Source organism: Clupea harengus, chromosome 15, assembly GCF_900700415.2.
Source record: "Clupea harengus chromosome 15, Ch_v2.0.2, whole genome shotgun sequence".
Classification (NCBI taxonomy): Eukaryota; Metazoa; Chordata; class Actinopteri; order Clupeiformes; family Clupeidae; genus Clupea; species Clupea harengus.
Window position 1 is genome coordinate 17,666,208 of NC_045166.1, and position 12,792 is coordinate 17,678,999.

At 46.8% G+C, this 12,792-nt stretch overlaps 1 protein-coding gene across 1 annotated transcript in view; it reads right to left on the minus strand.

The window, feature by feature from the left end:
- Nucleotides 1–12,792, minus strand: part of extl3 (exostosin-like glycosyltransferase 3) — a 40,515-nt gene that overhangs the window by 2,863 nt on the left and 24,860 nt on the right. The window contains exons 3-6 of the mRNA XM_012835569.3: nucleotides 10,519–12,790; nucleotides 9,065–9,192; nucleotides 7,332–7,476; nucleotides 4,052–4,180 (exon numbers count right to left, since the gene is read on the minus strand). Coding sequence (XP_012691023.1) covers nucleotides 4,052–4,180; nucleotides 7,332–7,476; nucleotides 9,065–9,192; nucleotides 10,519–12,660 — 2,544 coding nt within the window. The 5' untranslated portion in view covers nucleotides 12,661–12,790. The remainder of the gene's footprint in view (nucleotides 1–4,051; nucleotides 4,181–7,331; nucleotides 7,477–9,064; nucleotides 9,193–10,518; nucleotides 12,791–12,792) is intronic.

Sequence of the window (12,792 nt, forward strand, 5' to 3'; positions counted from 1 at the left end):
AGGGTCTATTTCTGTGTTAACATTAGCATAAATGATCTGAGTATTTTTAGCAAGGACTGGACAGATGAGAGAGCGTGAAAGAGAGACAAGGATGCAAGGCTTTTCACTTCAAAACACAAACACGTTTTAATACAAATAACATCTAAATTCAAGTTTCATCTTCTGGATTTCAAGAGCAATTGATTTCCTTTTCTCCACAATCTATAGTGTGTGTGTGTGTGTGTGTGTGTGTGTGTGTGTGTGTGTGCGCGTATGTATATGGCATAGAAATGCACACAAGAATCCTTTTCATGGATTTCTAGGCGGAGGACACCCCACGGGGAGATGAGAAATATTAATTGACTAATGCCACTAGATCATGTTCACCATATTTCATTACGCGCACACAATACACAGAAAGTCATCTCCTCCGCAAATGAGCAGAAGAACATCAAAGCCAGACAGCTTTACCTAAACCCTTCAGCAAAAACCCTCCTAGATGAGATAGAATTGTTAAATATATGAGAAAAAAGTTGCCTGAATAGGAGCTATATGGAAATGAGCAGGAGGTATATGGAAATTTCCATTCTGATCTCCACGCCGGGCATGTGGGGAGAGGTGAAATGAGTCTGGCTGGGGAGAAATGCGCAAAGTGAAATTGTAGTCTTGTGTGTGAATACAATAAAACTCAAGCCACGGGGCACAGTTTTGTTTCTCGAGTGGTTGTTCTGAGAAACCGCGCCAACAGATTCGTTGTGTGCAGAGGGCAAAAGAGTGGCTGCTGGGAACAAGCTTGCCAACTCATACTTTATGTGCAGAGGTTAATCCGCAGAGCAGATGTGTCTACTCAGGGCTATGTGTACTCAATACATGTGCTCTGTATCTGTGTGTGTGTGTGTGTGTGTGTGTGTGTGTGTTGAACACATGTGCATCTCTCTCTCTCTCTCTCTCTCTGTGTATATTTAGGTGGTCTCTGGGGACCCCCAGATGTGCGCGCTCTCACGATTGGCTGGCTCGGCGCCAGGATTGGGAGGATTACTTTAAAAATGTATTCCGATACAATTACTGATTACCTGTTAAAAATTGTATTCAGTAACCTTATCCAAGTATCACAATATTAAAGTCATGTAACTTGATTACTTTCCGTTACTTTTGGATTACCTCAATGCCAAATGTGCAAATGAAGATAACAGAAAAGAGACATCAATAGCCTTATCCACTGTATATTGGTGGTTTTCTCCATTCTCCATCCGAAACAACAGTCCATCATTACTTTAAGACAGGAAGGTCAGTCAAGCCGGAAGATTTCAAGAACTTTGAATGTATCCTCAAGTGCAGTAGCGAAAACCATCAAAACCCTATGATGAAACTGGCTCTCATGAGGATCGACCCAGGACAGGAAGACCAAGAGTTACCTCTGCTGCAGAAGATAAGTTCATTAGAGTTACCAGCCTCAGAAACCGCCAATTAACTGCACCTCAGATTAGAGCCCACATAAATGCTTTGCAGAGTTCAAGTAGCAGACACATCTCAACATCAACTGTTCAGAGGAGACTGCGTGAATCAGGCCTTCATGGTGGAATTGCTGCAAAGAAACCACTACTGAGGAAGAACAACAAGAAGAAGAGACTTGCTTGGGCCAAGAAACACAAGGAATGGACATTAAACCGGTGGAAATCTACTTTGGGCTGATGAGTCCAAATTTGAGATTTTTGGTTCCACCTGCCGTGTCTTTGTAAGACGCAGAAGAGGTGAGTGGATGGTTTCTACATGTGTGGTTCCCACCGTGAAGCATTAAGGAGGAGGTGTGATGGTGTGGGGGTGCTTTGCTGGTGACACTGTTTTGTGATTTATTCAAAATTCAAGGAATACTAAACCAGCATGGCTACCAAAGCATCCTGCAGCGACATGCCATCCCATCTGGTTTGCGTTAGTGGGACCATCATTTGTATTTCAACAAGGCAATGACCCCAAACACACCTCCAGGCTATGTAAGGGCTATTTGACCAAGAAGGAGAGTGATGGAGTGCTGGGTCAGATGACCTGGCCTCAACAATCACCCAACCTAAACCCAGTTGAGATGGTCTGGGATGAGTTGGACCACAGAGTGAACGCAAAGCAGCCAACAAGTGCTCAGCACCTCTGGGAACTCCTTCAAGACTGTTGGGAAACCATTCCAGGTGACTACCTCATGAAGCTGATTAAAAGAATGCCAAGAGTGTGCAAAGCTGCCATCAAAGCAAAAGGTGGCTACTTCTAAAAAGATCTAAGAATCTAAAATATATTCTGGTTTGTTGAGCATTTTTTTGTTTACCACATAATTCCATATGTGTTCCTTCATAGTTTGGATGTCTTCAATATTAATCTACAATGTATAAAAAATAAAAAAAATAAATAAAAACCATTGAATGAGAAGGTGTGTCCAAACTTTTGACTGGTACTGTATATGTTATGCCAGCGCTGAACTCTGCTCCTGCCTATCGACTTCAACTCACGCACTAATCAGTACTAATCACGCCAACCTGTCACCTCTCTACTTAAACCCTTCACTCCCCTCACTTCATGTCTGACCTCGCATCATCATAACATGTCTTTCACTTAAGCGTATTCTGAGGAAACGAAGTTTTAAGAATTAAACTGTAAATTAAATACTGACAGTAGGCCTACGGGTTCCAAGTTCAAATATAGGGCAGAGTAGTATAGTATAGTAGTATAGTTTAAATATGCTGTTTGAATGTTGTTTAAGTGATAGTCGAGGTAAAGGTGCGCATTTAACTTACACGTAGCCACACTTGCTTTGTTAATAAACAGATCATTACTCAGTCACACATCACGCTGAAACTTCAATTAAACTGCCACGAACATATTTCGGTCAGGGGTTTGTGTTTTATCCAAACACGATGATTCCAGTTATCACAGTCCCCCTTTTTCATTACGTTAGTAGGCAAGCAATACTAACAGGTTAGCTAACCAACTTTAACCTTAGCTAACTGGATTGTCGCTACCGGACGGTAGTCCTTTGGCGGATTGTAGTCCCTCACATTGCGCATGCGTCACTTTGCGACACTGTCGACAGCGAAGCCGCGCAGGCGTCACAACGACAGATCCACTTTCAATCATGGAGGAAAAAAGCGACGAAAGCCAGTTTTATCAAAACATGACCATTTAAAAACGAGGAAGATGTTGTCACAGTGGACAAAACAGATGAGGTGGAGGATCAAAAAGTCTCTCCCCAGTTTCGTTTCATATGTTGACGTCGAGCCTTATGCTGTTAGCCGTTTACAACATAATTAAATATAACATTAAATATACCCACATTATGCGTTAAGACAAGCCCCATATGTTGACGTCGAGCCTTATGCTGTTAGCCATTTACAACATAATTAAATATAACATTCAATATACCCACATTATGCGTTAAGACAAGCCCCATATGTTGACGTTTAAACCGTTTACAACATTATTAAATATTACGTTAAATAAACCTACATTATGCGTTAAGACAAGCCAGAGACTTATGCTGTAAACCGTTTTGTTGTCTGAGCATGCGCGATTATGTTGAGCCTTATGCTGTAAACCGTTTGTGTCTGAGCATGCGCAATGTGAGGGACTACCATCCGCCAAAGGACTACCGTCCGGTAGCGACATGGATGTCTGTGTAGACGTTAGCAGTGTTGGTCTTGCCTGTAAATGCTTCATGAAATTTTACCTGGAGTCCTTAGACAACGACAGTATTTTCACCGCGGGGAGCCATAAGGTGCACTGCACTGTTATGTTCTTCCCACTTCCAGCTTCGAGGACAAAATAGTGTCGATATTTCCAGCCAGAGAAAGCAATTTTTTAACTCGATGTCATCATATGGACTTGCGCATGTGGATGATAGTATAATGTTCTGCATTTTAAAATCTATTTGTAATCCTGTTAATAATCCCAATTTTTGAAGTATCTGTAATCTAATTGTCTTTTTTTTGTAACTGTACCGGAATACAGTTACCCTTTTTTGTATCCTAATTCCATAACGCCGTTCCATGTATTCCGTTACTCCCCAAGCCTGCTCGGCGCCCACACTGACCTTAATGGGGGGTTTCCGCGTGATGTGCGAGACCAGGAAGTTCATGGCAATGTCCTCGCAGTTGATGTACTCATCCACCATGTCCCTTATGGCCTGGGGCATCACGTACGAGTACAGGTAGGCATAGTACTGCAGAGAGAGGAGAAAAAAAAGAAAGAAAGATAGAAAGCAAGAGAGAAAGACAGACATTAATGTATTGAATCAGCAAAAAAACCTTTACAATACTGCACCCTTAAAACACACAATACATTACAACATCCAACACAGGCAACTTATCAAATTCTCAGATTAAAAGAGAGAGAGAAGGAGAGAGAGGGAGGGTTAAGTTAAAGACAGATGGAGAAGGACCGATAGAGAGCAACAGTAAGTGAGGGGGAGAAATAACAGACAGGAGGTAGAAAGCACCAAAGAATAAAAAAACACAGACAGATGGAGATTGCAATACAAGGTAAAAAAAAAAAAAAACATTTGGAGAAAAAAAAAAAAAAAACATTTGGAGAAAAAAAAAAGAAAAAGAAAAAAAGGCACATCTCACAGCTCAACACTACACAAGAATTCCATTTGGTTACGACAGGAGCGAACAAGAGAGAGAGAGAAAGAGAGAGAGAGAGAGAGAGAGAGAGGTAGGGGAAGTCCCACTGGGCCCCGGCATGGCACAGGGCCTCTCTGCCGCACTGCAGTCAGTTTCAGGGCCTTGATGCTCCGTCACCCCGGCCTCCCTGCCTCCTCTTCCTCCTCCTCCATCCACCTCCACTCCTGCGTCCCTCAGTGGGGTCCATCTGTCAACCCATCAGCACCGGAGGCTCTTGTCCCTGAGCCAGGCTCACGGTCTGTTAGAGCGCTCACTCACGCTGCCACCTTCAGCTCCACTTCCCTGCCCCCAGCCCACTGCCACTACAACAGCCAACAGACTCTACACACACACACACTCAGATCTGGCTCACTGGATGGTCTGCCATCGCGCCCTATTTTAAGCGATGGAGATGTTTACTTAAAATTGGGAACCGAGGGAGAAATCTGAGGAGATGCTGCACCATAGTGGCGGCTCGTAGAGTTAAAAACACACCACCAATGGCGTTCGTTCCAAAAGGATGATTTTGAAAGTGCGGCGAAATGTTATTCCACAGGATTATTTCATAAACAGACGATGACCACTCCCACGTGATGATGCACATTAGGTGGGAACACAGGTTTAGAGGGCTTTGAAGGTCCTTCAGGTAGGAGAAAGGATTTTGAAAAGCTGCAACAGAGAGAGTAATCAGAGGCTTTTTAAGAGGCAAATACCCATGCTTCATTGCCCCCTCAGGCCCAGGATGCATTGCTTTGGCCCTGGGCTTCCTGGGGAGACCTTATGTTTGATTCGCCAAACAGGGTTTAGTTATCGTCTGTGTTGACATGGTCCGGGCTCAGTCGTTCTTCCATCTATATTCACAACGTGCTGTTCACATTCACCATGTTGCCCGGCAACGGTCGGGTGAGAGGTTTTTCTATCAGACACGGAGAAGTACAAAGGCAGAGAGAAAGAAAAAAAAAGAAACAGATAAATGTAGGACAGCCACCTACGGCAAACAGAAAATACCTCATCGAGGAGAGAAACGGAGAGAGGGAAAGAGAGAAAGGGAGGGAGAGGGCGGACAGAGACAGAAGGGTTTCTCGACAGGTGACGAGATGGATGAGGGTATGAGGCTCTACGGGCGGCTTGAGGAAAGAAATGGATGTTTTGGCATCTGGGAGAGATGCCATTTCCAGGGACTGGCCTCTCAACCGCAATGAGACCCACCTTAAGAGCAGACAGGTGGCACATGTACCCTTAATAAAGGAAAAAAAAGGATCTAAATGGAATCCTTCATAGGTTTTCAGTTTGTCCTCAGGAGGGGTTGCCTGAGTCATGTTACAAATCCAGTACTCGTTTCCAGGAAACCTTGAGTGCTCGAGTACTCAATTAATATGACATGATATGAAGATAACACTTGGTCTTACCTTACGCAATGCAAGTATGGATGATACCGACATTTTAATGTTATTGTTACCAACATTCTATCGAACCCCAAGATTCATTATTAGTAAGCCCAACCGATTACAAAATTTAACTACCAAGGGCACTTGGAGAGCGGGGACATCCCAGGACCAAATGGCATATGCCGTGTTTCGCAGCGAAAGTGAAGCTAAATTCGTGGATCTGCCCAGTGATTTGATCCGCTCCAAAATGTAAAGGGTTCTTCCTTAGCCTGTATCTATACTTTTCCACCAAGTTACATAAAAATCGTTTTTTCTAAATCCTGCTTGCAGACTATCAGACAAATGGCACCGGAAACATAACGTCCCCTGCAGAGGTAATTACTCCTATTTACTTTGCATCAGTTTTTAAACAACATTAATCTGTTTAGTCGTGTGAGTCTAGTAGCTTAATCTTTTATATGACAGACTCGACGTTAGAGTTATCCTTGAGAAATCCATCCAAACAACTGATTTCCAAACAACCCTTTTCTGCCATCGCCATTTACCATCCGCCTCTTGTTTACCAAGGGTTCTAAATGGACACTGTGCTCAAGATCTAGCATTGCGTGATGAACGAGAACTCAATGTCAACGTTGAAACTCGGGAATTGATGCGACTGCTCAAGTACTCAAATGCTTGGGTACTCTGTGCAACCCCGACACCACACAGCAGAAACTAGGAAGGTGCTACAAAAAAAAAAAAAAAAAAAAAAAAAAACCTTTTCCCCCATCTAAGCATATATAGGGAGTTTTAATGGCACTAGAGATTTGGTCTGAAATAAAGTTTTACCGCACTGCAGGTGGTGTATGGACTTACGCCACCTACAGATGTTGCAGACAGATTTTTATGTGGATTGTTTGAGTTTGAATATCTCATTACACAGGCGATGTAAATTAGCTTCCTTTAGTGACTTTTAGGGACAGATTTAACTGTAATTACCAATGCACAAGGGGCAAACATTAAACTGACACATCTGATAAGCCAGACTGTAAGCACCAGTCCATCACTGAGTCATGTGAGGAACTGTGAATCTCTGGCTATGCCCTCTCCCCACCTTCGTCTTCTTTTTAGTGGTGGTGAATATCTAGCCACCACATATGTGCCCGGGCCACGGGAAGTAAGGCATCTGGCTTCGTGTCTGGCACAACGTCCTGGCGACCATTGGTGAGGATGGCCTGCTGGCTAGGGCTCTCTCGGTGAGGATTCATCCTAAACCTGAAGCCCTAACGAACTGCAGGGGAGTGTGGTGGGGTAGTTGGGCATGCAGTGGCTTTTCCTGTACCTTGTGGAAAAAGGCGGCACCGGTCAGGACCATGGACAGCTCGCAGGAGTAGTTGGAGTTGTAGAGCCAGGACTGGTGGTTGACGTCCCATGCGTGGAAGCGGCCAGGGAAACCCACAATACGATCTCTGGCCTCACGCCATACCCTGAGAGAGAGAAAGACGCAGAGAAATGAACAGAGAGTGGAGAAGAGGAGAGGAAAGGAGGGAGTTCGGGGGGAAGGATAAGATGGGGGAAGGGAAATAGGCATCAAGACAGAAGCACAGACAGACAGGGAGAGATACAAAAAAAAGTTGGAACAGAAAATGGGATTTAGAGAGTAGTACAGACAGAAAGAGAAAGTGAGAGAGTGGGGGGGGGGGAGGGAGAGAGAACAGTGTGAATGTACAGAGGGAGAGAGTTTACAGCTCATTTACTGCAGTTGTTCCCTTGAGTATACGAGTGGCTGGTGATTGAGATTTTTTGAAGTGGCCTGTGCTGCTGCCTTAGGCATCGTGGACTCCAGTCTATTCTGTTTGAAGCAAATTCAACAAGTATCCATCACACCACCAAGGAGTGGCTCAGGAGATGCATTCAACACACACACACACACACACACACACAAATATACAGGCACACACAGAATGCAAACACTCAACATGTTCAAGCCTGTTTGTGTTTGTCTATACATAGCCATACTCTCTCTTCCTTCCTCCCTCTCTCTCTCTCTCTCTTCCACACAAACCCTTATGGAATGAGGACGCAGTAGATATGGTCTGACTTCAAACCGTGGGGGGTTGTTAACCTGTGCTGCACTCAGGTGAGATGCCGAGCATTCCTCTCTCTCCGACTTGGCTGACCCCGACTGCCCCTGAAAGACCCCCCCTTCCAAAGGTATGTTATATTATAGCTCAACATGGCTCCCCTTCACCCACTGCACACATATCGCTCTCTCTTCATCTCTCTCTCACACACAAACACCTTTCAAACCCATCTCAATCTTCTTATCTTGTTTACACACACGCACACACACACCCCTTTCACACTCTAGTTGTAAACTCTGCACGGAGCCACATTCCGAGCGATGAGATTTCCCCCCAGACGTCTGGGATAATTTATGCCAAATGACCCCTTTCCTGTAGCGGCGACCGTGAGCAGCGTGTCCGGACAGGCTCCCGGGCAGATGGGATCAGACAGCGCTGAGTGTGATGGTGTGTACCCAACACAACCCTAGCATGTTAATCACACGCACCAAGTGAAGCCAGGAACAAAACCCGAGGCTTAGGAAGAACCCAAAAATAGCATTTTGGGGTAAATATTTACAGTATTAATGCTTCCATTCCTGAGGATGGCTTGAGGTTTTCATCTGAACCTGCGAGACTGACCTCGTCAGTCATGTCCTGCCTCCACTAAATCAAGAAACCACACAAACGAAAAGTTTTTATTTTGTGCATGTTTAAGTAGAAATATTCTATTTTTTTATGTATCAGTGTAAAGGGAACTTCCTAATAGTGGGTCTTGTTGATTGACAGGGAGACCAAATGACAGTGCAGCTTAGGCATGTGGCTCCATATTAACAATTCATTTCCAAGTCCTCAGATCATAGGCAGAACTTTCTTTTGTTGACAGGGCGTATGGCACCAGCAGCACATAAAACACTTATTTCAGTTTAGAAGTTGGCATTTCTGTCGGATATTCTTTCTTGGATACACGCTGATAAAGAGGCACACCCCCACAGCTCTGCATTCTCCTCACCTGAAGCCGAACATGATCTCGTCATGGCGGAGATGAGCGTCGTCGTCGATGGACAAGATGGCCTCCGTTTCCACTGCGTCCCACGGGAGGAAGCGGTTGTTCAGGCTGTTCTTTTCTGTGCGCACCACCTGCAGGAGAGGGAGACGGTGGTCGGGGGTAAGAGGGGGGGGGTTGTTTAAGGGCTCAAGTATGCTTCTGTGGACACAGCTTTGCTCCAATACGGAGGTGCGCACGGGTGTCTCCAAAGTATACTAGTTTTGCTGTTGCGGACACATCTCTTAGTGCACAAGTTTAATCACAGTGTTTGAAATACTAATCTCTACATCATGTGGATCTACAGCAAAGAGCTTTCTCTGCCCCACCATCACTGTTTATTCCTCTATCTATATAGCGATAGCTACCTACCTACCTTAAAATACTGTTGCTGGGGATCTAATCAGCTGTGAATCACTGAAGCATGAATCAGCAGGTATCCAGTAGCAGGGAGCAAATAGTCTAATGAGAATGTGCATCTGTACAGCAAGTCACTTTGGATGAAAGCATGTGCTAAAAGAATAAACAGCGTAAATGTTTTGCTTTCTCTTGACCCTGAGCCAGTAATTTAAAACTGGCACGTACATGCGCACTCAACGCACACAAAGTTTTGGTGCTACATGGACTGCGCTGATGACAAAATGTACGTCATCCACGCAGTGTGCACACCGTGCTCAGACTGTGTCCGTAGAACTATACTTTCCGCTTAAGGGAGAGCTTGAGTCACAGCTCGTCGAACATAAAACAAAAGGAGATCATACACCAACGAAAGATATGACGGCAAAGATTCTCCCTTGCGGGCTGAAAACGTGGTCTAAAAACACATCAAAAAAGAAATGCTGGTAGGAAAGAATGTAGCCACACAGACAGTAGGGGAGGGAGACCAGTTACATGACTGAAATCTCTTATGAGGACAGCTTTAATTAATTATAGGATTTACATTCCACAGATGCTCCATGATTATTGAAATGTCATTCAAACTGGCATCTCTCTCCCACAATTCCGCCGCTTGCACAAAGCAAAGCAAACAGCAACATTATTAAAATGTAATGATACATCCAGGGGACAACTGGCAGGGGACCTGGACTACTTTACAGTGCAGGTTTAGTCTTTATTTCAAAGACCAACCCTTCTGTGGGCATGGTAAGCAACTTCACTAGATCCCTTTTGTATTGTCAACAAATGTAATTTGGCTCACTGCCTTCTGAATTTCTAATTACTTCAAAGGACCATCTGCAGAGGCAAGTGATGCTGTGTTACAATGACTCATTGAAAGCCTTGGGCAGAATAACAGGTTGAAGTTTATGTGTAACGGGTAATTTGGCCCAGCCAGCAGGGCTCATCGACTTAACTGGCCTCTTGTGAATCATATAGTGTGAATTTAATGGCATAATAGGGTTGGCACTGGACAGCACACTCACCACAATAGGCAGGCCGATGTCTGGCCAGATAAGGTCATCCGAGGGTGGTTTGGGGGAGTTCCAGACAACTACTACTTTGTTGAGGTAGGGGAGGCCATTGAGCCTCTCCAGGGAGTTCATCAGGACCTCCTCGCGCTCGTAGGTCAGCATCACCACGGTGAACTGCTCCCGGGGAGTATTGCCCCCAAGGGCAGCTTGGAACTCCCTCCCAGAGCCTCCGGAACCCCCGCCGATGGGTCGAAAGCCGGTGCCAGACCCCAGGAACTTGGCCTCCGATGGCAGCACGGGATCAAATGGCGTGTGGGGGAACAGGTGGAAGGGGCCAGGAGGCCGGTTCCAGGTGCGGTATACGTCTGACGCGGTGTAGGTGAAATTCCTCAGGAAGCGTGGCGAAGCATAAGGGGGCTCTGTCTCCACAGGGCCTAGGTCCAAGTCCCCGTTATCGGCCATGTTGGCATCAGTTCCAGCCAGCTTCCCAGCCTTGTGTGGGATCTCCTGAGCTGGCTCTTCCCTGATGGGGGCGGCTGGGACCTGTATACTTGTGCGAATGCTGGCCAGGATGGTGCCGAAGACCGTCTCGGAGGTGGAAAAGTAGGTCTCCCACAGGAAGCGCCCTTGCCTCCTCATGGCCAGCAGGTCGTTGTCAGACAAGCTGCGTAGCAGGAAGTGTAGTTCAGTAATACGAGGTTTGGGTACAACGATGACTGCCTCACTCCAGCGGATAAGATGATGATACGGCAACTTGGAGTGATCTCCAAGCAAGACAGGGATAGCCCCCACCTCTAGAGCCTCAAAGAGTCGCATACCACAGCCAGCTGAAGCTACCAGCTGCCCATCACCTGGAGCAATGACCAGGGCGAATGTGGAGACCTTCAACACCTCCAGCCTCTCCTCACGCTCCCCACACAAGGCCCATTCAGTTGGCAGACTGGGCCTCGGCCGGTTCTTACATGTGAACTCTACAAGTACCTGGTCCAGGTGGCTGTCTTGGACCGCTTTCAAGGTGCCGATGATGCGATCGTCATAGTCCGCAGGTGGATCTCCCTCAATCTCCTCTTCGAAGGACTGTGGTGGGGCCTCAAGAAAGCTGCTCCTCAAAGACTCCACCTTCTCTCCCTGGAAGGTGAAGAGATATTTCCTCTTCACAGGAACCTGAGGGGGCACCTCCAGGAAATTGGGCTCGGAGAGGGCATGGACCAGTGGGGATACCACAAGGTCAAACCCCTCCCGATACTGTCGCTCCAAGAAGGTGGACTGAGCCACAGCTGCCCGGCCTGTGCTTACATTATACAGAAAGTTCTGTGTTAGAGACTTCCTTGACAAGTGGACCAAAAGGTGATTATGGCCGTCGGACCTCCAGTAAGGCAGCTCCCGAAGCTGCTTCTCCAGGTCTGCCGGAGAAGGGGGAGGGGACCCTGGTAATTCCTGCAACTCCCCTACAAGCACCACATATAGGCAAGCGATGCTTGGGTTGTCAGTCACATAGATGTTGCTTTTAACTGACGCTGCAAAAGCTTGTTTGACCAGCGGGTCTAGGTTCTCCCCCCAGGGGTATGACCCCGCGTCGTAAACATAAACCGGGAACCCTGATGTCATGGGGCACCGAGCATAATCGAAACAGGACCGCAAGCGACAGGCCCTTGCTGACTTGGGTGGGGGGAGCCCAGGGTCATCTTTATCTGGCACCAATCTGACTGGTAGCGATAGCTTAGGTTGATTCTGCGCCATGAGCTCCTTGTACGAGTGCTCAGTCTGACTGATGACATTCTTGAGCTGCAGCAGGTCCTGCTTGGCACTATCGATGCTACGCTTACAGGCTTCAATGCGCAGGTTGAGCCGGGCGATCTCGCCGTTCAGCTCCTGCCGCTTGGCCTCCAGCTGGAGGAGCTCCTCGCTGACGGACTCGCGGATGCGGCACAGGTCTTGCACGTGCTTGGCCTCGCACAGCTCACCACCCGGCCGCGGCCCGAAGATGCGCTTGTCCGGCCCGCCGGCCTCGTCGATGGTGGTGAGGTAGTAGTGAGCAATGAGTGGGAAGAAGACCAGGATGAAGAAAAGCATGAAGCTGAGCCAGGTGAGGCGCACACGTCGGAACACCCATGGCTGCCCGCCGTTGCCTGCCATTCCCCCGTTGCGCTGCATTGCGACGCTCACGATCGCTGGCGGGGTCACTCTCCCTCGGACTGAGTACGAGTGTGTTGAGCGTGTCGACAGGGAGGATCAGCGGCCATGCTGCGACCTTGTCCACATTGTGAAAGGTTAAAAGGTTACGCT